General features: G+C 41.8%; 1 protein-coding gene across 1 annotated transcript in view; it reads right to left on the reverse strand.

Moving 5' to 3' along the window:
• GRK7 (G protein-coupled receptor kinase 7) overlaps window positions 1–13,546 on the reverse strand; it is a 51,181-nt gene extending 37,635 nt beyond the window's left edge. The window contains exons 1-2 of the mRNA XM_073576600.1: window positions 12,941–13,546; window positions 7,545–7,982 (exon numbers count right to left, since the gene is read on the reverse strand). Of these exons, the coding sequence (XP_073432701.1) occupies window positions 7,545–7,982; window positions 12,941–13,546 (1,044 nt within the window). The remainder of the gene's footprint in view (window positions 1–7,544; window positions 7,983–12,940) is intronic.
• Window positions 13,547–23,071: the final 9,525 nt, after the last annotated feature.

The following is a 23,071-nucleotide window of genomic DNA, read 5'->3' on the forward strand; positions in this document are numbered from 1 at the left end:
CATTGAAATCCCTGGTGTTTGCATGTATATAAGTCCAGGGGGTGCTTGTCAATGATTGACAGCTATCGCCACATGCACAGACTTACAGGGAACAATGTTGATCACTGAGTGGGCGCACCCCCTGGACTCATATGCCTACAAGCACCAAGGATTTCAATGAACAAAATTAAAGTATTATTGAAAGTTTTCCCATAAAAATGTCTCTCAACCTGATCAGCGCCTCATGCTCTATAACATCCTGTTGGCATATCATGTACCATTTTCAACATGACTGGTTCCCTATAAAGTACCTTATATACTTAATGAGCAATTATCACCTGCTCGAGGCTGCCCATTTTATTTAAGAAAAACAGTGGGTAGCGCAGACTGATGATTTTACTAAATACCATTAATTAGAAAAAATGTCCAGGAGTGCCACTAATTCCAACCTAAAGGATGCGGTGCATGATTTTCTCAAAAAAAGTTGGATTCAAATTTCTGAGTTGTGAGCTTCCAGCATGCAGAGCTGTAGCTGCTGAGGACAAAATGTGGCAGTACTGCTTTAGTTAAAAGCACAAGAACTCATGATAATAAAAGAGAACTTGTGCTTTGCCAGTGAGGGGCTGCGGAGAGGTTGTGGGATCTTGCTCTGCATGCTGGGATCTCAGTGAGAGAGGCTGCGGACGGTTCTGTGACCCACTGCATGCTGGGATCTCAGTGAGAAGGATAGAAGACACTTCTGGGATCCATTACATGCTGGGATCTGAGTGAGGGGAGCTGCGGAAAGTTTTGGGATCCTCTACATGCTCAAATCTCATTGAGGGGGGTTACAGATGTTTCTGGGATCCTCTACATGCTGGGATCTCAGTGAGGGCGGCTGTGATGGTTTCGGGATCCTCTACATGCTGGGATCTCAGTGAGAGGGGCTGCTGATGTTTCTGGGATCCACTAAATGCTGGCATTTCAGTGGGGGGGGGGCTGCGGATGTTCCTGGGATCCTCTACATGCTCGAATCTCATTGAGGGGGGTTACAGATGTTTCTGGGATCCTCTACATGCTGGGATCTCAGTGAAAGGGGCTTCGGATGGTTCTGGGTTCCTCTACATGATGGGATCGCAGTGAGAGGGGCTGCAGACATTTCTGGGATCTTTTGCATGCTGGGATCTCAGTGTGAGGGGCTGTGGATGGTTCTGGGATCCTCTGCATGCTGGGATCTCCATAAAGAGGGCATCAGATGTTTCTGGGATCCTCTACATGCTGGGATCTCATTCAGGGGCTGTGGACATTTCTAGGATCTTCTACATGCTGGAATCTCAGTGGGGGGTTGCGGATGTTTCTGGGATCCTCTACATGCTGGGATCTGAGTGAGGGGGGTTGCGGATGTTTCTGGGATCCTCTACATGCTGGGATCTCAGTGAGAGGGGCTGCTGATGTTTCTGGGATCCAGTACATGCTGGCATTTCAGTGGGGGGAGCTGCGGATGTTTCTGGGATCCTCTACATGCTGGGATCTCATTCAGGGCCTGTGGACATGTCTAGGATCTTCTACATGCTGGAATCTCAGTGGGGGGGTTGCGGATGTTTCTGGGATCCTCTACATGCTGGGATCTCAGTGAGGGGGGTTGCGGATGTTTCTGGGATCCTCTACATGCTGGGATCTCAGTGACGGGGGCTGAGGATGGTTCTCGCATCCTCTACATGCTGGGATCTCAGTGAGGGGACTGTGGATGGTTTTGGGATCCTCTACATGCAGGAATCTCCATAAAAGAGTCTGCGGACGGTTCTGGGATCCTCTACATGCTGGGATCTCACAACTTTCAAGTTCAGACATGAATTTTGCTAGAAAGTTGCGTACTTTTGGGAGGCATTAGAAACACTACTGATCAGTTTTTACAATTAATGATATTTAAAAGTATCCTGTCATGTAAAATAACATTATTAATCTGCACTGCTGATATGGGGTTAATCTGCAGGTTAGTAACGTTCTGACACTGAGCGGCGTCAGCACTGACAGCCCCGCTGCCAAGAGCAAATTAATTTTATACCCCACGGCAGTGGGTCGCCCTCACACCCAGGGCAGCGGGGTACCCGGTACCGAGCCAGTGTCAGGGGGGAATGTGTCACAGCAGCAGTGCCCCGGTCCGTGGCCCTGGGTGCCCAATATCAATGGCGGTGATGTTAATAGTGTAATAGTCTATTTAGATGGTTCGTGACGCCACCCGTGGTATTTGGCAAGTAAGATGTTGAGCCAACGCTGCGTGCAGATCCACTGGGACTGATGGTGTGGTGCAGCAAAGATGGTGTAGCTCCCCACAGGTGGAGCTGTAGTCCCAGGGCAGTGTAGGTGCAATGTATGAGGAGAGGCGCAGAATGGTATAGATGCTGGTACCCAGATGTAGCGGTGCTGAAGGTGTTAACGGCGAATGAATGGAGGACACCAGGGCTTGCAGTTTCAAAGCTTTACTCACAGTTCGTGGTACCCACTTGTGCCTGCCTCCGTGCCGTGTCATCCGGGGTAGAGACTCAATCAACCTCCCAGGCAAGTGAGGGTTCTCCTCTCCAACACTCCGCCAACATGTGCCTTTCCTGAACGACTCCTCTATTGCGCCTTTTAGTGTGAAGAACTGCAGTACCGTAGTTCACTGGAATTCCTCCTGTCAGATGTTCCTAGAACCTTACTTGTATGACAGACAGCTGTAGCCTCTATCGGGGACTCCCTTCTCAGAAGTCCTAGCTCTCTATTCAGTTGCTGTTGTATCCCAAGTCTTTGATGGGAGTAGTGCATTTACAGCCAACTACTCCACCTGTGTCTGCTGCAGAACCATAAGTGTCCTTACAACCTCGGGGACCGGGCCCCGGCCTTGCGCTGAGAACATATAGGCAGGGTTCCTCTTCCAACCCACAACTCCTCTCTGTTCTCCTACTCCTTCGTTCCGTGCTGTTCCTTCTCTCTCTTATGGAAGCTTAGGTTGCAGGTCTACGTCTTTCTCCTTCTCTTCTCTTTCCCGTGCCAGCTGGCTCAGATCACTGGGGCAGCTGCAGCACTCTTTCTAAACCGAACTCAAACTGAACTCAAAACTAACTTCAGAACTGAACTCCTCTCGCCTGACCTCCCGTCAGACTGACCTGTAATTCTCAACTTTCCCTCTCTTTTATACTAACTCCACCCACCTCCCAGCACATCTCGTGTTACGAAGCAGGGTTCCACGAAGGGTGCTCTGCTACCCCCAGCCTGAAGCTGCTAGGCGGACCTACTGAACTATCCTATGTGTGGGATGCAGATGTTGGAGTGCGGAAAGGAGTTCCCAACTTACCTAGGCAGTGGGGCACTACACCTTAGGAGAAGATGCAGTACCTCTGTGGCGACTGAGCCTCAAGGGCGCCACAGCAGCCTCTTTCTTTCAGTTATGGGGGTGGCGCCTGCGCGGTTTCAGTCTGTGCATAGTGAGCAGCGACTGTACCCGCACCCCTGGTGCTGACTGACAACCAGCTCTGAGCACTTACTGAACCCGCGTTGGCATCACCCTTATGACTGAAAGAGTGAGGCTGCCAAGGGTATAATGTTAATTTCCTTCTGGCAGGGGGGCTCTCAGTGTGGGCTCTGCATGGTGTCAGAATGCTATTAACAGCAGATTAACCCCATATCTGCAAGCTAATAGCGTTATTTTACATGACAGGTCCCCCTTAAATAACATTAATTAGAAATATTTCCCAGAAGTGTATCTAGTGCCACCCAAAAGTTCCCAACTTTCTAGCAAAACTCATATCAAAACTTTCATGCAATATCAAGTCTGAATTCCGAATTGTGAGATCCCAGCATGCAGAATAGGATCCCAGAAACCTCCAGAGCACCCCTCATTGAGGTCCCAATAAAATCACCTGCCTTTGGCCGCCTAGTGTTTTTTTTTAATAAGAGGGACAACCTCCAACAGGTGATGACATGGTTTACATTCAAATGGTTTGGGTCTAAAATTCCTTAAAGAGTCTGGGGTCCGACATTCAGTTATTTTCCTTCTCATAATTGACAAAATCCTCCAGATTGTCAGATTATTAATTTATCCAATTCACTGGTAAAAAAAGGAAATTTGATTTAAAGGGACCCAAATGCTATTAACCAGCAGATTTAGGGTTTATCTGCAAGTTATTAGTGTTCCAATGCTGTTTTTCTGACTTACTGAAAGTGCAGCCATAGGGAGAAAATTAACTTTATTCCTCCTGGATGCTGCCGGCTTTCAGTCATACAGTACTCATCAGTCATCACTCAGTACACAGTAAGTAAGCACACCCCAGCACTTTGACTGACAGCTCATTCTACAGCGCATCTGTGCAGAGCAACCTGTCAATCAAAGTGCTGGGATGTGCTTACAGCCGCCATTCACAATGCTGTGAGCAGTGACTGCAGCCGCATCGCCTGCGCCTGTTTGACTGAAAGCCGGCAGCTCCAATGGGGAAAAATATAATTTCCTCCTGATGGTGGCACTTTCAGTACGGCGGAAGGACAGCATTGTGATGTTATTAACCAGCAGATAAATCCTATATGTGCAGGTTAATAGTGTATGGGGTCATGACAGGTTACTAGCAAATAAATCCTTGCCATACACAATTTATAGCGATATCTGCCTGTTCTGAAATGAGGGTAATGTTGGAAGCCAAACAGATGAGATGATTGATGATAGGTATAAGCTGAGGCCTAATGGACTTCAGTTATGACTAGCAAGCTGATAAATAATGACAAAGCACAAGCATCCTCTGAAGGATTCATGGAAATATCTTCTAGAATGTATTGTAAAACACATTTCAGTGGAAATACTCTGTAAAAACTGATATTTAAAACTGAAATGAAGCTAGACAAAGATCTGTTATATTTGTGGACACATGCAGTTTATTAACAATCTTGATAATGAAATACGGGATGACCAGATACAACAAACAGTATGTTTTGAACCCTTTCTTCCTTTTTTTGTAGCTTTGGTGGTGGTTTTTGGAGGGGGATTCTCTGTGTACACATAACCTGATTTAAAGCAGATCCAAATCTCCACCCATCTAGCCTGATTGACATCTCCTCAGTGTCCCTCCTCCCTGCAGCTGCTGAGATCTCACACTGCTCAGAACAAGCTTCAGCTGTCTCGGCGTCAAAGACTGAAATTGGTCTTATGAGCTGCTCGCTCTTTGCCTATACTCAGTATCATCATTATCACTATTATAAAATTATTCTGACATAAATTTTTAAAGTAAGTACATCAGCCTCATCAGTTCTAAGAGACCTATTTCATAGTGTATACAGCTTATATTGTGAAATTTGATGACACAGCCACATTTAGACTATGACCTCCTCGGTTCTGCAAAGTTTTTACGCCCAAAAAGGGTTGTAAAAGCTTTGGCATTTTGGCATAACTCAGAGTTGCGCCAACGATTTGCTACATTTGGCGTTTTAACCACAGTTTCTCCCCTCTCCCCTGAAATGGGTGGAGCTGGGGCAGGATGGGGGTGCTGCCACAACTCGTCTAGTTGATGACGAGCTGTAGTGATCCCTACGCCAGAAATCTCACTCCAGAACCTGACTGGAGTGAGATTTCTCGTGTGGCGCACTGAGTGAAGTGGAGGGAACTACTTCATGAATCAGGTGCATCTAACTCCACTACACTCCCTCATCAAGATCAGAGAGAAAATCACCGGTTTTGATGAATCAGGGCCTATGTGAAGTTTTAGACAAGAAAATACATCTAACCATGTTTCCATTGATCTTGATAGACTGCTCTCTTTCCTATATAACACTAGAAATTGCAGCAGTGCAACGACTCGACTGCTCACAAGTCATTTATCCTAAGTCATATTGCAAGACTCAATAAAGGATCGATAGTGACTTGTAGGATCGCTGCTTCCAACAGGTGGCGCTATAGAGTTCAAGTCCTCTTCTTCTTTGAAGAGACACTTTCCATATTACATTTCCCACAAGAGCATTGTACGGCGAATAAGCCTCCTTACCTTAGCATGCCAGAGCCGTATGTCACGCTCCAAAAAATACTAATTTCTGCTAAAATTTGTTATCTCATACATGAATAATCAAATTGTATTTTTTAAATATCTAATCTAACCTCTCTCTGACATATACATATTATTTCCAAATTCATAGGAAGCCAATTAGCTTATCTTTATCTTTTTGGAGCATGAGAAGAACATACCAATGTTTCACCCCTACTTCAGCATGAAGTTGTAGTTATTATTGTTTTATTGCTATTTTATGATGCTGGCTTTTGGTTTTACATATGCTCCATTAGCTTTAAGTTAATCTTGGCCCTTTTTAGCAGGATCTGCATCCCTGACCTGTCTGCCACCTACTACTAGATAGAAGTAGGTTGATGGAACCAAAACAATCATCCAGCAGGCAACCATTTTTATGATCATCAGATTTCCATCCATATTGGCCATTAGAGTTATTAAAACTGACAGTACATGTCCAATGACACCGGCACTTGACAAACAATATTTCCGTGAATGTTCTTTCAAAGAAAGATAGTCCGTACACAAATTATCAACAGAATCTCAATTTGCAGACACTGTGTTTCAGGGTACTGCTCCTTTTCAGTGCAAGGTGTGAGATCTGGTTTGACTGTGTGAGAGGCGTCTGACCGGGAGAGTGACATGTCAAGCCTCCTCACCTTTGCATGTCAGAAGGGGAAAGGAGATCCAAGGAGAAATGTTACCCCTTGGATCACGGTCAGACGCCTCTCACCAAACCAAACCAGATCTCACAGATTGCACTGACATGGGGCATTTCCCCGAAACACTGTGTCTGCAAATTGAGGTTCTGGTTTTATCCTAAGTCATGTGACAAGGTTCGTTAAAGGGTCAATATTAACTTTTAGGATTGCTACTTCCAAAAGGTGGCACTAGAGTTCTAGTCCTCTTCCTCTCTGAAGAGACAATTTGCATATTTAATTTCCTAGAGTAGCATTGCAAGGCTTAAAATTCTCCTCACCATGGCATGTCAGGCTTGACATGCCACTCTCTTGCACAGAGAAACATTACCCTTGGCTTCCTAAACAAAAGGAGTGATTTGTAATCCTGACACAATTTCTTTTGACATGGTGGATACATACAGTACCTGTGTCACACTATTATCTCCCTATAGAATCACACTGATAAACTTACGCAAGTATCAACAGCTAGGCCATCGGAGGCCAAACTTCTCCTGGAAGCTGATTAAGGAAGCCAATTATGGAGACTGACAAGGCTACCATTCCCCGCCATCACCGATATACCAATGATCTTGTATCTCAGGCGTGTCACATGGCACAAAAGCATGTGAAGCTCAAAGTACTACCACCGGGTAGACCTTAGCACATCATATATTATGTAAACTGGTAGCTAAGTAGCTCTCAAATAGTTAATTGGCAAAATCTGCTTACCATCTGCCTTTAAAATTAAATAGCCACATAAGGTCCTTAGCGGAGGCCAAATCCCAAGGAATTAAGACTTGCTCTTATAATACAAGGTAAAATAGCTCAGTCACCTCTTCTCCCTTGCCATGGGATGTCAGTAGTCTTTTAACAATGTGCTACTCACCCTGTTTGTGATGGCTTTTCCTTCCTTTACTTTGACCGCAAGTCCCAAATCAGACAGCCGGCAATTGCCATTGTCGTCCAGAAGAACGTTTTCTGGCTTCATGTCCCTGTAGATGATCTGAAGAGAATGAAGGTGCAAAAGCCCACAGCAGATCTGAGCGGAGTAAAATATCACTCTTTTCATCTCCAGCCCTTTTTCTCCAATGTTATAGATGTGAAACTTGAGGTCTCCTCCATTCATGATAGTCATCACTAGGCACAGGTGGCTTTTAGTTTCATAAGCATAGGCCAGAGAGACAATGAAGGGACTGTGAACTTTTTCTAAGATCTCTTTTTCCAACAAAGCCATCTTCTCTCCATTTTTTTTCTTAAGACGCTTCTTGTCCAGTTTCTTACATGCATACATCTGTCCTGTGTTCTTTACTTGGATGGCACATACCTGCAGCCAATAACAATGTGTTAGAATAATTGCAGCTATATATATATATATATATATATATATATATATATATACACATATATATATACACTTTTTTTACTTTGTCAGAGATTTGTGTTATTTACCCCTAAATGACTTCTTATGTGACTTCTGTGAGGCTTACTACTGTAGAGAAGTACATGAACCTGTAAATCTTACCCCATGGTTCTCAATAATTTGACAATCTCAGCACTAAGCTGTCACAAAAGCCAAGCTAAAGTGACCATATGAGTAGCATATCCTCGATATATAGTGAAACAGGAGTGGAAATGTGGCCAGTTAGTGTTTAGATGGTAGGTAAATGGGTAACACGCAGTTGCATAAAATTCAAAATGGCTGTCTATGAGTGCAACTTCCTGTCCCCAGGAAAAGTGTTAAGACTAACTGTGGAAAATAAACCTCTGCTGTAACAAGTTGAATACTATATGGACTAACAAAAAAGAGTACTATACAAAACAGTATTATTTGGGAGGATCAGTACTTTTTATGTTCGGATCAATATATTTTAACATCCATTGTGGATAATGTTTCAGGATATGTTTTTTTTTTCACGCTGTGTGCAGTGTCAGATTTTGATTGCACTCCCGATCTATAAGTTAAATCTAAGTATTGAATACTTCTCAGGTTGAAAGCCAACTTAGGGGCAAATTTATTAAAACTGTCTTCAACTAAAATTTTCTTTGTCGCCCATAGCAACCAATCACAGTGAAGCTTTCATTATGCCACCGCAACTTAAGAAATGGGAGCTACACTGCAATTGGTTGTTCAGGGCAACAATGACAGATTTAATGTTAGTTTTGATAAATAGGGCCAAACAGTAATAGTAGGGTGCCAAAAATCATAGGATCAAAACATCATTTTCATGCCATAACATGAAGCTCATGGGCCAAAAATGTTACTATTACTATTCCTGCAAATGTCCCATCATTGAGATTCTTCAATTGCAGTTCCTGATGCATGTTCTGTGTTCAAAACTTTGGAAACAAATCACAAGTGATAACATCAGATTAATATAATTACATTTCAATTAAAACTGGCCCAGGAATATGTATTTAGGATGAGTATGATGCATTTCAGTATGTACAATCCCTTGTTTTGCCAGAAGATAAGCCAGAGATTTCTATTCACCTCTATTTGTGGAGATAAACATACATGTTCTACCAGTTCCATCATATACATTTATCATGGAAGCATCTCAGCAACTTGAAAGCCCGCCATATACATTAGATGGTTGTCGGCCATACAACGGTTTGGTTGGTCCTCCAGCTGTCTACCCCATATACAGGAGCGCTTGCTCCATTGTATTCTCTATGAGAGAGTTGCTACCAAAAATGTTTGGCAGCTGCTTATTTTGGGGAGAAAAGGATCAGTAGTCCAAAATTGAACATCTCAAACCTTTACTTCCCGACAATCAATAGTCCAAAGCCTCATACACATTACACTGTCGGCCAAACTCATCAATATTGGCAGAAGGGGCCGACCTTAGTCTAATGTGTGGGGGGCTTAACACATGTACACATTTTACTAAGAACATTCAATTTTCATTCATAAATGAAGTGTTGGTGAAGGTTTCTCATGGTCCTAACCAGTGTCTTAACCTGAAGCTCATGGGCCACAATGCAAAAGCTCCAATGGGCTCCCTAATTATTGCATCTTTAATAGTCTTGGTGTTTTCATATAGACCAAAAGGAACCTTATAGGCCCCCTTAGGCTCTTGGGCCCAGGTGCAATTGTAACCCCTGCATCTATTGTGGTTATGCCCATGGTCCTAACGTACCTGCATTTGACTCTACCAACCAAAAACCTGTTTCCAGTCATTGCCAAAGAGCGGAGATAACCGTCAAATAGCTTTTATTGGCCACAAAAGTAAGGGTCTATTAAATAAAGATGTAGTGATTTCGGAAAATGCTTCTCGTATTAGCCCAGTCCACTTATTACTCTTACACCTTTGTGTCTACAACCAATGTAAGAGTGACCTCACAATTTTATTTCTGTCCCCAAATTTTGTTTTGGTCAGGCACCCATCTATAACTGTGGCTGAATTTGGACATGGTCACCTCTTCACCCTGGTGATTACAAGAAGAAATGCTTCTTTTCACAGTAGGAAGTCTTCACGGTATGCAGAGGATTACAGGGAATTACTAAGGGTAGAGGGGATGTCAGGTTTCCAGTCTCTCCTAATTGCATTGATGTATTGTAGAGTAATTCCAAGGAGAAATCATTCACCTTGGGCCGTAACACTTACCCATCAGATAGTTTTACAGCAGGACCATAAGCCCAAACAGAGTCATTATTACTAGAGGTTTCCTCCTGAATAAAGCTGTCATTATACTAATGATCAAATAAATCACAGAAGCCTAAAACCTTACGGCTTCTTACTACAAAATACTATAATAAAGATGAAAAGCAATGTTGGCAATTAGGTCTTTCACTGGTTTGCACTGTTACATACCTTCATGGGGTTTATATGTTCTTAGGTTCTACTATTGTGTCCATTGTCCTACCACAATTCAAAACTAGACTACTAGATTTGGCAGAGAAACTGATCCTGGTGTAGGACTGAAATTAGACTGGGAAAAGGAATGCCATGGTTATGGTTCTGCTGAATATCATGGCCCTATAAAAGCATAATAGAAAAGAAATATGGCTCCCAATATAAATGACTAAGCTTAATATATGAGACTATATAGGCTCGTATTTCGAAGGAACCGTACAATCATCTCCTGCTGAGACAGATTGAAGTGGATCATTAACTGAGGAAGATTTATCCCGTTATCCTTGGGAACGAATAGCTGGAGCCAGTCACATATCAACTAGACATCAAAGTCTTAATAGGCATACACACAACCATTGTCATCCAGCAAAAATAAATAACTCAATTTCTACATCTTTTCAGTATATTAAAGCTACTGTAATACATTGGTGCAACGTATTTACTATGGCTTCCTCCACAACTTGTGGCCGTCATTGTTCCTGCTTTGATTAGGTTTGCGTGTCGAAGTCCAGGTTACACAGGAGAATATAGGACTTACTTGTGGGGTGAGACCTGATTATGATTATTATCGTTTACTATATTCTAGACTTTTTCACTCTCATTTTTCAAAGCATGGTTATCAAGCAGTCACAATTCCATTAGTCCCAACAGCTCATATTGACCAGATATTGATTGAGTCCTAGGTCAGTGCTTCACCCGGGGATTCATCAGACTATAGTGCTTGATTTCTATTATACTGAAGTGTTATCAACAGAGCATGGTGGAAGCAGAACCACCTCTGCTGTTCTGTTCCATGCCTTGCATTATCAGGAAATAACCAGTTAGACAGTTAGAGGTAATGCTCTTATAGAATTATAGGCATATTTATCATTTATTTGAAGCTTTCTTTTAAATATTTTTTTTTTGCTATTTTCTGTATTATGCATCAATAATTACTGGTGTCCTTTAAAGACTGTACTCACATCAGTCCCGGTTGCCAATGAGGTAAGTAAAAGTGCCCATATCCCTTCAATAATTATGGCCAAATGCACATTCTCCACGACCATACACATGCACACTCAGCACGGCAGAGCATTCGTTTTTAATAAAGAGAGAGGAGTAAGTTATTGATAGACACCCATGATGGCGGCTTATTCCCTGAAAGTTTACCCTGCCTGATCCGTATATCATCTGTCCGGGGAGACTCAGGAGGTTCCCATTCATGAGATAGTCTTTTCTCTACTTTACAAATGATGTAGAAAATGTCTGCGCTGAATAAACCACACCGTGCTGTGAAGAACGCCGGCGCATCGAGGGAGCAGCGCACAGTGAGTAATCAGAGACTGTCACCAGCCGGGGCAGTTCTCTCAGTAGTTATCGCTGGACTAAATTACTTTTATTTTGTTTTTAGACACTGCATGTGCATAACAGAGCATTTGATTACTATTGTAGCGACGGAGCTCTGACTTTACTAGCTCCCATACAATCGCTACACTCTGGGCCCCTCTATGAGGCCTCGAATGCCTTTTTGAATGTATCCAAGCTATACACAGATATCCCCTTGAAGTGTCTCCAATATTTATGAGTCCATTATATACATATATAATTGATCTTTTCTTTTAAAAAAAAAATTTTTTTTCACTATTTTCACATGCTGTTGCCTTATAGTTCTAATCAGTGTGATTTTTGGGGATCGTGATTTTCTCAGAACATATAAGTCTGGTGAATATATTTTATTTTGCATTTTATTTTGCATTGTATACATTGATCATTTGAGACCCCCATATCTATCTGCAATTTATTGTCATATTGTGCCTTTCTATAATCCTTGTTTTTGGATTTGTGTGGTTTATTCAGCGCAGACATTTTCTACATCATTTGTATTTTAATCAACGACTCAGTGGTGTGTTGTTTTGTCTTGCAGCGGATATCCCTCCTATAGTACTAGCGCTCCCAATATATTTAATTTTTTATCTACTTTACCTCCCATAGGAAACCCATGCAAAGATGGAACTTACAAACCTCATGCTGATTTTTTTTCTGGTCCAATTTTATCTCTGCAATACACAGGAGCACTTACAAAGCCCCAAAACTACCTGGACCACAACCTTGATAAGGGATATGACATTCATACTTGTATTTAAAGGTAGGAGCACCTTTAAACATCTTCTGGCATCTCACAGAGACAGACTGTAGGGATGAGGAAAGAGCAAACCAACAGCGCTCGTCCATACAACCTTTGCTCCCAAAATCACAGACAGAGCTGAATGTTTAATCTGAGGAAGTTAGAGCACTACACAAAAAAAGACTTTCTAACCCATAAGAAATGAGACATGTTGATTTCCATCAGTCCCATGAACTGGATTATTTCTGCATTTATGGCCAGATATAGTATTTCTAATACAATGGTGCTTGAAAGTGCAATACTTCTTTAAATTTCTCATACCTCTCCAAAGCCACCTTTTCCCAGAACTCTAAATTCATAAAAGTATTTGTGAGTGATCGGTTGCCTCTCAAAGGCTTTCCACTGGAGGAATCGATCATAGAAGACGCTGTTCTGGTAGTCCTTGAATGGTGCCTCCTTCAGGAAATTATTTACCTCCTCCTTGGCAAGCTGAATCAATGATGGCTGCTCACTGGCCTGTGCCTGCTGGACTTTTTTACAAAGATCATCTTTCATGAAAGGCAATTTACCCTCAGCGCCATCTTTGAACCTTTTGCTAATCATGTTCTGTAATAATTGATCCTTGGCCGAGTCTTCCTCCAGTTCCCAGTCAGTAATTTCATCCTGAAAAGTTTGCGCCTCCAGATACTCAGGCACTGAGGCAAGGTAGTCTTTGAATAGTTTCCGGCCAATTGGTTGGTCTACACAGATACTTTGATAGTCCAGGTGTATAGAGTCTTTTATTTCATTGCGACTAGTGTCTTTTGAAGGTAGCGACAAACTTTTTCGCCTCTTTTGCATTTCTTTCATATCTCCCTCGCTAGTTTTTCTAGCCTGCAAGTAGGCTGTGTTAGCGATCAGATTATCGAGGCCTCCCATGTCACACATGGCTGCTTCGGAGAGTTAGCTATACGCCACCCGCAGGGAAAGGGGTCACAGGACCAATGACTTCTCCTCTCTGCGCTCTTGTGGCTCCCTTTCCTCTCACCACAGGAAATGTGACAGAGGGTCCAGCTGACAGAGTTACCATTAAATACCACTAAGGGATTTTCATTAAGACCCTTTGCTTGTACCATTTGTGGAAAGTGACTGGTAAGAGGTTTCTCTGCTGTAAGGAGCTTTCCGTATGCTATGTATAGCTGCTGATTACATACAGCAAGTGAGTGTCACAATAGGCAGAGGGACATTAGCACATGGAAGAGGAAAGAAGTTGTGAAATGGAGCAGAAGAAATTACATAATCTTTTAGACCTTATATACTCTGCTCTTCTTCTACTTTTTTGCATTACTTTTTTATATCTAATTATATATATTGGATCAAACTTATAAAAGCAGCAGGAGAACAGATTTTTTTTTTAGACGGTTAGACCATATTTGATGATCAGATTTATAGCAACAAAATTGGGGAAAGTAGAAAATTCCAAGATCTACCCTTAGTTTTAGAGGATTTGTAAATTAAACACAGACCATAAAATAAGAATGTGCGAGTAAATTTGTCTCAGCTCTATATATTATAAAAAAAAGTAGCTTAAAATCACATTTGGATTGTTAATACTACATTGGGTAATGATGATATACTCTAGTTTAGAGATGTCAAACTTAAATACACAGAGGGACAAAATTAAAAGCTTGGAAAAAGTCGCCGGCCAACCTTGATATATTTCTTTTTAAATGTCTATAATTAAGGAAGTTTTTCTAAGTGTCAAATATAGCGATAGACCCACCTCTTCCGACAAGCCTACAACCTGCAGGAAACACTGATTCACCAAATCGCCGCATGACCAGCTCTACCCTCGCCTACTGTATCCTCACCCATCCCTTGTACATTGTGAGCCCTCGCAGGCAGGGTCCTCTCTCATCCTGTACCAGTCGTGACTTGTATTGTTTAACCCCTTAGTGACGGAGCCACATTTAAAAAATATGACCAGTGTCACTTTATGTGACAATAACTCTGGAACGCTTCAACAAATTCCAATCATAATCATAGAATCATAGAATCATAGAATCGTAGAGTTGGAAGGGACCTCCTGGGCCATCTGGTCCGACCCCCTGCTCAAAGCAGGATTCGCTAAATCATCCCAGTCAGATGTCTGTCCAGCCTCTGTTTGAAGACTTCCATTGAAGGAGAACTCACCACTTCTCATGGCAGCATGTTCCACTCATTGATCACTCTAACTGTCAAAAAGTTTTTTCTAATATCTAATCTGTGTCTCCTCCCATTCAGTTTCATCCCATTGCTTCTAGTCTTTCCTTGTGCAAATGAGAATAAAGTTGATCCTTCTACAATGTGACAGCCCTTTAGATATTTGTAGACAGCTATTAAGTCTCCTCTCAGTCTTCTCTTTTGCAAACTAAACATTCCCAAATCCTGCAACCTTTCTTCATAAGACAGGGTTTGCAGACCGGTCACCATTCTGGTCGCTCTTTTCTGAACTTGCTCCAGTTTGTTGATGTCTTTTTTAAAATGTGGTGCCCAAAACTGGACACAATATTCCAGATGAGGTCTGACCAAAGAGGAGTAGAGGGAAATAATGACTTCACGTGATCTAGACTGTATGCTTCTGTTAATACATCCTAGAATTGCATTTGCCTTTTTTGCTGCTGCATCACACTGTTGACTCATATTTAGTCTGTGATCTATTAGTATACCCAAGTCTTTTTCACATGTGCTGTCACTTAGCCCTATTTCTCCCATTCTATATTTGCTTTTTTCATTTTTATTGCCCAGATGTAGTACTTTGCATTTCTCCCTGTTAAAAACCATTCTGTTAGTTGCTGCCCACTTCTCCAGTTTATTTAAATCTTTTTGAATCCTCTCTCTCTCTCCTCTAGTATTAGCTATCCCTCCTAGCTTTGTGTCATCAGCAAATTTAATCAGTTTACCCTCAATTCCTTCATCTAAATCGTTGATAAAGATGTTGAACAATACAGGGCCCAGGACAGAGCCCTGTGGTACCCCACTTGAGACATTCTTCCAACTGGATGTGCAGCCATTTACGACCACTCTTTGGGTCCGATCACTAAGCCAGTTATGAATCCACCTAACAGTTGCCTTGTCCATTCCATACTTAGTCATTTTTTCAATAAGGATTGTATGAGAGACTTTGTCAAATGCTTTGCTGAAGTCAAGATATACTATATCTACAGCATTTCCTTGATCCACCCAATCAGTGATACCGTCATAGAAGGAAATTAAGTTAGTCTGACATGACTTATTAGTTACAAACCCATGCTGACTCTGTTTAATCACTTCATTCTTATCCAGGTATTGACATACATGTTGTTTAATAATTTGTTCAAAGATCTTTCCTGGTATAGAAGTCAGACTCACCGGCCTATAGTTGCCTAGGTCCACCTTCTTCCCCTTTTTGAAGATAGGAACAACATTTGCTCTTCTCTAGTCTTCTGGCACTTCTCCTGTTCTCCAAGAATTTGCAAAGATTATGGAGAGGGGTTCAAAAATTTCTTCTGCTATCTCCTTCAGTACTCTGGGGTGTAATTCATCTGGACCTGGAGACTTGAATTCATTTAGGTTAGCTAAGTGTTTCCTCACTATCTTTCTGTTTATAGATATCCTGGATTCTTCTATTCCCTTAATAGGACAGTGAATAACAGTTGATGTTACATTTCCTTTCTGAGAGAAAACAGATGCAAAATAGGAATTTAAAAGTTCAGCCTTCTCAACATCCTGTCTTACCATTTCATCATTTTCATCCTGTAAAAATCCTATAGCATCTTTGACTTTTCTTTTACTTTTGACATATCCCCAAAATCCTTTATCATTTCTTTTGACATCTCTTGCAAGCCTCAATTCATTTTCAGCTTTAGATAATCTGATTTGTGCCCTGCAGGTTCTGCAGACAGCATTATATTCTTCTTTAGATATGCCTCCCTCTTTCCATTTTATAAACATTTTTTTCTTCCTTTTTAGCATGTGCTTAAGTTCTGTGTTCATCCATCCTGGTTTCCTTAAATGCTTCCTATTCTTCCCTCTTTTTGGAATTGTTAACAACTGTGCTTTGAGAATTTCATTTTTCAAGATTTCCCATCCTTCCTGGACATTTTTGTCTTTAAGGATATCCAGCCATTGGATCCCTCCAATTCTCTTTCTGAATCCCTTAAAATCTGCCTTTCTGAAATCTAACCTTGACGTCTGAGTCTTCACAGGTTTTCCGCCTCTAGTTATCCAAAATTTTAAAATAGCATGGTCGCTACCTCCTAGGGTCCCAGCCACTTTTACCTCCTCAACCATTTCCTCCCTGTTTATAAGGATTAGATCCAAGGTAGCAGTTCCCCTTGTTTTCTCCCTTACCTTTTGGAAGATAAAGTTGTCAGCAAGAGAGGATAAGAATTTCCCTGACCTGTTAGTTTTGCCAAACTTACAAACTTATATTTTAGTCCCCTTATATTTTAGGTTATTCTTTTCTAACCTTGGCCGGATGTATGACTTACCACAATTCTGTCTCTGAGCTCCTTGACCTGTTCCTTTGACCTCATGATTATCATGAGGTCTGACATGCACTGTGAGGTATTATATAGACAGGTGTGTTCCTTTACAAATCAAGTCCTATCAGTTTAATTAAACACAGCTGGACTCCAATGAAGCAGTAGAACCATCTCAAGGAGGATCACAAGGAAATGGACAGCATGTGACATAAATATGAGTGTCTGAGCAAAGGGTCTGAATACTTATGACCATGTGGTATTTCAGTTTTTTTTAAATAAAATTGCAAAAATTTAAAGGGGTCTGAATACTTTCCTTACCCACTGTATAACATCTGACACCTACCTGGCTCTTACTACCAGGAGTAGTGCCCACACCGTTCAAAGCAGTTTAACCCCTTAACCTTAAATGCTGTGATCAATATTGCGGGAGGATACAGTACCTCCTGTCACTGTATCACCGGAGCCGCGTAGAGCGGTCACATCTCCCGATGTCACTGTTTTACACGAGAGATCGTTGCGGGACACTTGTTAAATGGATTACATTGGAGCAGGAAGTATTTGTGTTGGTTTATGGAGATCGAGGGTGTCAGGTTCTAGCTGTTTGGGGAGTATGAATGTTTTTTTTTTTACTATTGAACACAGTAGCCGGATGATGGGACTACTATCCCATCATTGACTAATGCTGTCACTATAATATGTGACAGCAGACATAGCTAGTAGTCCCATCGGACGATGCCTGCCTACACACCCGCAGACACACAGATACACACAGATAGACACGCACCTCTTTTCCGCTCACACATAGTCTCCACCCACACACTCTCTCTCCTGCCTTTCTGCAGCGTTTTTCACACGCTCATCCGCAGCAGATCCGCAAATCTTTTACAACTGTGGTTTTGCTGTGGATTTTACTGATTCAATGGAAGTCAATGGGTGCAGAAACGCTGCAGATCCGCAAAAAAGAATTGACATGCCGCGGGAAATAAAACGCTGCAAATCCGCGCGTATTTTTCTGCAGCATGTGCACACAGTTTCTGGATTCACATTGATTAACATTGGTTGTGCACTACACTGCGGATTTGGTGCAATTCCATGTGTCCAAAAACGCTGTGGACCCGCAACCTGTGCACATAGCCTTAAAAGTTTGAAAATTGAGACATCGCACTTAAAACTATATCAGCATTATAGAAGCTGATACAGTAGAAAGCAATGATGGAGAAGGGAGGATCCCATCATTTCCATTCTGCGTCTTATGTCTCAGCGCAGCGGGTGCGATGACATCATTACAACTCGCCCACTGTACCGAGATGAGCAGAGGATCTGAAGATATGAAGTAGCAGGGGAATGGGCAGAAGTGAGTATATGTTTATTTGTTTTTAATGTGGGGCCTATTATACTGTATGGAGCACTATTATTATTATTTATTATTATAGCACCATTGATTCCATGGGGCTTTACATGTGAGGAGGGGTATACATAATAAATACAAGTACAGTAATCTTAACCCCCTAATGACCATCAATACGTCTTTTAACTGACCTGAGATGTAAGAGAATAGCATCCCCAAACAGGTGACAATCCAGCAGCTGTCGGCTGTACACCATAGCTGACAACTTGCTGCATCGATCAGTGTTGTCACTGTCCATATCTGTTTAACCCCTTAGATTCTGATGTCAATAGTGACTATATCATATAAATGTTTAAAAGTGTGATTTCTCCCTCTTTATCCCCATCGGCACCCTGAGATCATGATTGTGTGGTCCTGATGTTTGCGGTGGCAATTCATGAGCAAATAGCGGCCTTAGAGTCTGCCGGCTACACTGACCTGTTCAAAAGACAGCGGCGTTTAGATGGTAAAAATCAACCTTTTCATTCCTATCATGCCACTTTGTCTTAATTCCTGAAAATCACCTGAAGGTTTAATAAACTACCTGACAGCAGTTTTCAGTATGTCAGGGGGTGTGGTTTTTAAAATGGTATCACTTTCGGGGGTTTTCCAATATATAGGACCCCTAAAGTCACTTCAAACCTGGATAGATCCCTAAAAAATTTTTTGAAAATTTCTTTGAAAAAGTTAAAAAATTGCTTTTACATTTTTAAACCTCCTAAAATGCTAACAAAATAAAATAGCATTTTACAAATGGTGCTGATGTAAAGCAGACATGTGGGAAATGTTATTTATTAATGTTTTTCTATGGTATGACTATCTGGATTAAAGGGATAATCATTCAAAGTTTGTAATATGTTTGGCAATATGTTAGTCCCCGGCTGGCACATCCCAGGGACTAAAGCAGCTGAAAGGTATCCACATTGTGCTCGCAATTTTATTCATTGTTTCATCACTTTATTTATATTACATGTGTTGATTCACTTCATTTTCTTGCACATTGCACTTTTTTATGTGTGGCAATTTATTTATTGCTAAATCTGCTTTGCACTTTATTGTGGTTATAATATATATATATATTTTGTCTTTTGCACAGTCCTTTGACTGCACTTTATATGATTTTATAAATCATTTTGGCTGTTTTACACCATGATATTATATTGACACTAGCATTTTTTATTTTATTTAGCATTGTGAGATATTCTTTGAGATATATATGATATCAAGTAACCATTGTTGTCCCCAGGGTTTGCCTTTATTTTGGCATTGGCCTCCCCTTATTATTATTAATTTTAATTATATTCTAATAAAATAAAGAATTTTATCATTGGACATTTTTTCGGCTTTTCTCGTTTGTTTTATTTTATTATCCGAGTTGTCCATTTAATATTTCCATGGGTGCATTATTATGATTTTAAGGTTAATTTATTATATATTGCACTTTCCTTGAGACATCTATTTTAATCCAAAGCATGCAGAATTATTGTTCTGCCATATAGTAAACAAAAGCCTGCAGAATTATTGTTATGCCATGTACAATTATTTTTTCATTTCTGTGTTTTGCAAAACCCTAGACATAAATATTAATTTTTTTCTGTCTCTGTTTGGCAAATTCCTGGCTACTGGAGAGACCCTATCTTCACTCCACTTCCAGTACTGGCTTGCAATCTCCACCTTGTCGGGAATAGTTGCGGACACCTGCCGGGCTTTGTGGGACGTTCTTTGTCCTGAATTTATGCCCCTGCCCACCGCAGAAAAGTGGATTGAAATTGCTGAAAAATTATGGACAGTCTGCAATTTCCCCAACTGTTTGGGAGCGGTTGATGGGAAACATCAGGATAACCAAACCCGCAAGAAGTGGATCGGAATACTATAACTATAAAAAGTACTTTTCTACAGTACTCAAAGCCATTGCGGATGCAGACTGTCTGTTTGTTGTGGTGGACATTGGGGCATTTGGCCGGGGGAATGACTCCCAGGCTTTTAAGAACTCGGACATGAGCCGTAGGTTGTATGGCAACCATTTTAATTTCCCCCTCTTCTCCACACCAAAGGTCCGCCACTGCCATTTGTAATGGTTGGGGATGAGGGCTTTCAAATGTGCCAAAACCTGCTGAAACCCTAATCCAGCCGGGACTTGGACCACACAAGAAAAATATTTAATTACAGACTGACCAGGGCACAAAGAACTGTAGTGTGCCTTTGGGATTCTTGTCTCCAGATGGCGCATTCTCAGCACAGCCATTAATCTTAGACTGGAAGCAGTAGATGAAGTGGTGAAAGCGTGTGTGGTTCTTCACAATTTTGTTATGGCTAAAGAGCGCCCTAACGTTGAACTAGATGAACCAGCTGCCAACCCATTGCCTGATTTCACTCAGCACCCTCTCAGGTCATCAGTTGAAATTAGCCAAATGAGGGACCAGTTTGCGGCCTACTTTATCTCTGATGTAGGACGTGTGGCATGGCAAGATCAAATGGTGTAAAATTGTTTTCTTGTATGTAAATAAAAAACCTGTTTTGATACCTGTACTGGGTGCACTCTGTCTTTATACACTCCAATAAAATAATCACCTGCCCAGGTGTCCCAGTGAATTCAGGATGCTGTGTTTTGTGCATCTTGACTTTACTAGGACTCCTGACCAGGTGAGTGTAGATATAAAAGTTGTATGACCTTCATCATCTCTCCAGTCTGTGTTCAGTAAGGCAGATTGCAGTGATGGTGGACATAATGCAGCTAATATTTATATCACCTGGCCTGATGTTACAAATAGTGATTTTGGGATGCACTAGCATCCTTCACTCTTTTTGACACCTGACCATGTGAGTATAAATATTAGTTGTAGGATCTCCAATGTGGCTTCAGTGTGCACGCAGACTGGAGAGATGATAAAGTTTATGCAACTTCTACAATCCTCTGGCCTGGTGTCATGCTGAAGTGAAGATGCCCAAAAAAACGCATCCTGACTTCGGAATGTTAAGATACCTGGGCAGGTGAATACACATGAGTGAACCTCCAGCATCTCTCCAGTCTGCGTGCAATAGATAATGCAGACTGAAGCGACGCTGCAGATGACAACTCATAGGTATAGTCACCTGGCCAGGTGCTAAATAGTTATGATATCAGGCCAGGGTATTGTAGATATGACGAGTATTTTCTCCATCATCTCTTCAGTTTATCCGCTACAGACTGAATAGATTTTGTGGTTAATTACAAGGTATATCTAGAATCCCATGGCCTTGTGTCACAAAGAGTGAAATGATGATGGTCAAAACAAACCATCATCAATTCACTCTTTAGGATACCTGGCAAGGTGAGAATAGATATACCTTGCATTCACCACTATCCTCTATTCAGTCTGTGCAATATTAGCAGACTGAAGATACTAATGGTGGAGAAAATACAAGTCATATATTTGTGTTTTTGCCACCACATATCTCCAGGACTGACACAAGAAACATGTGTCAGTACTGGAGCTATGTGGTGACAAAAACACAAAGTGTACGGCGCAGTGTGTGTAGGCAGCGAAACACACAATAACCAAACAGTATTAAGGGAAAACAAGTATGACATTTACTTTTAAACTAAAAAAAAAGGCATTACTGGGAGCGACGTTTGGGGGAAGATGGTGGCAAGTTGGGGGTGTGGAGGGACGACTGTTATGTCCCATGATTGAGACATTTTACAGACTGTCTTGTACATTTTACATGCTGTATTGCAGTCTCTCATATTGTTTATTGTTGCTATGTGTTCCTGTGTTTTGCCAAGCTGAAATCCTCCCTTTCCATCAAGTTTGTCTCTTCTGTCTCCCTCTTCTGGGTGTGATGTCACTTCCTTCTTCTTCCCCCTGTGTCTCAGTCTCCATCTTAAGAGTCAGTGATAAGCGGTCATAGAGGAGCGCTTAGGAAGCAACCCAGGGGCAGACAAAAATGTCAGGTCTCCACCGCAGCTCCAGCCGAAAACCTCCAATGGAGGATAGGCGCAATGAGAAAATGGAAACGGTCTTAGGAGCGCAGGAAAGAGACTCAGACAAGAGATGGGGTTAAACCACAACGCGTTTCGACGGAGAATCCGTCTTCTTCAGCCTGTCTGAAGAAAGTCTTTTTTACCTGCTGCTGTTTGTATGCATTCAACAAGAATTCTTAAAGAAATCAAAGACTCTTCTGGATTCTTCATAACATGCGTTCCGGCAGCTGAGTTAAGCTGTGACCGTCGCCAATTGTAAGTAAGGTGAAGAGATCCAGCATCTCACAGAGCCATATTTGCAGCCACAGGCCCCGGCGACAGAATAACGACGAACGGCTTAAAGGCGAGGAAGGGGTTCTAGGGGAAGGGGCGACGAAATAAGTGGGTGAAGGGAGCTCATGGATGGAACTGGAGGCAGGCTGAGACACAGTGTGAGGTGAGGGGGGAGGGTAAGAGTTTTCCTCTTTTTATGTCCATTTTTTGTTTCCTGTGGCCCGGTGTGTCATGCCTAGAGCCCCTGGTACTTTTGGACCTCCTGTAGCTGGGTGACCACCTGGAGCTGGGGGACCTCCTGGCAGGATCCTGTAGCTGCTGCATGCTGGAACTGGTGGTGGAGG

This window comes from Dendrobates tinctorius, unplaced genomic scaffold (assembly GCF_039654945.1).
Source record: "Dendrobates tinctorius isolate UK_male_01 unplaced genomic scaffold, ASM3965494v1 ptg000049l, whole genome shotgun sequence".
In the NCBI taxonomy this organism is placed as follows: domain Eukaryota; kingdom Metazoa; phylum Chordata; class Amphibia; order Anura; family Dendrobatidae; genus Dendrobates; species Dendrobates tinctorius.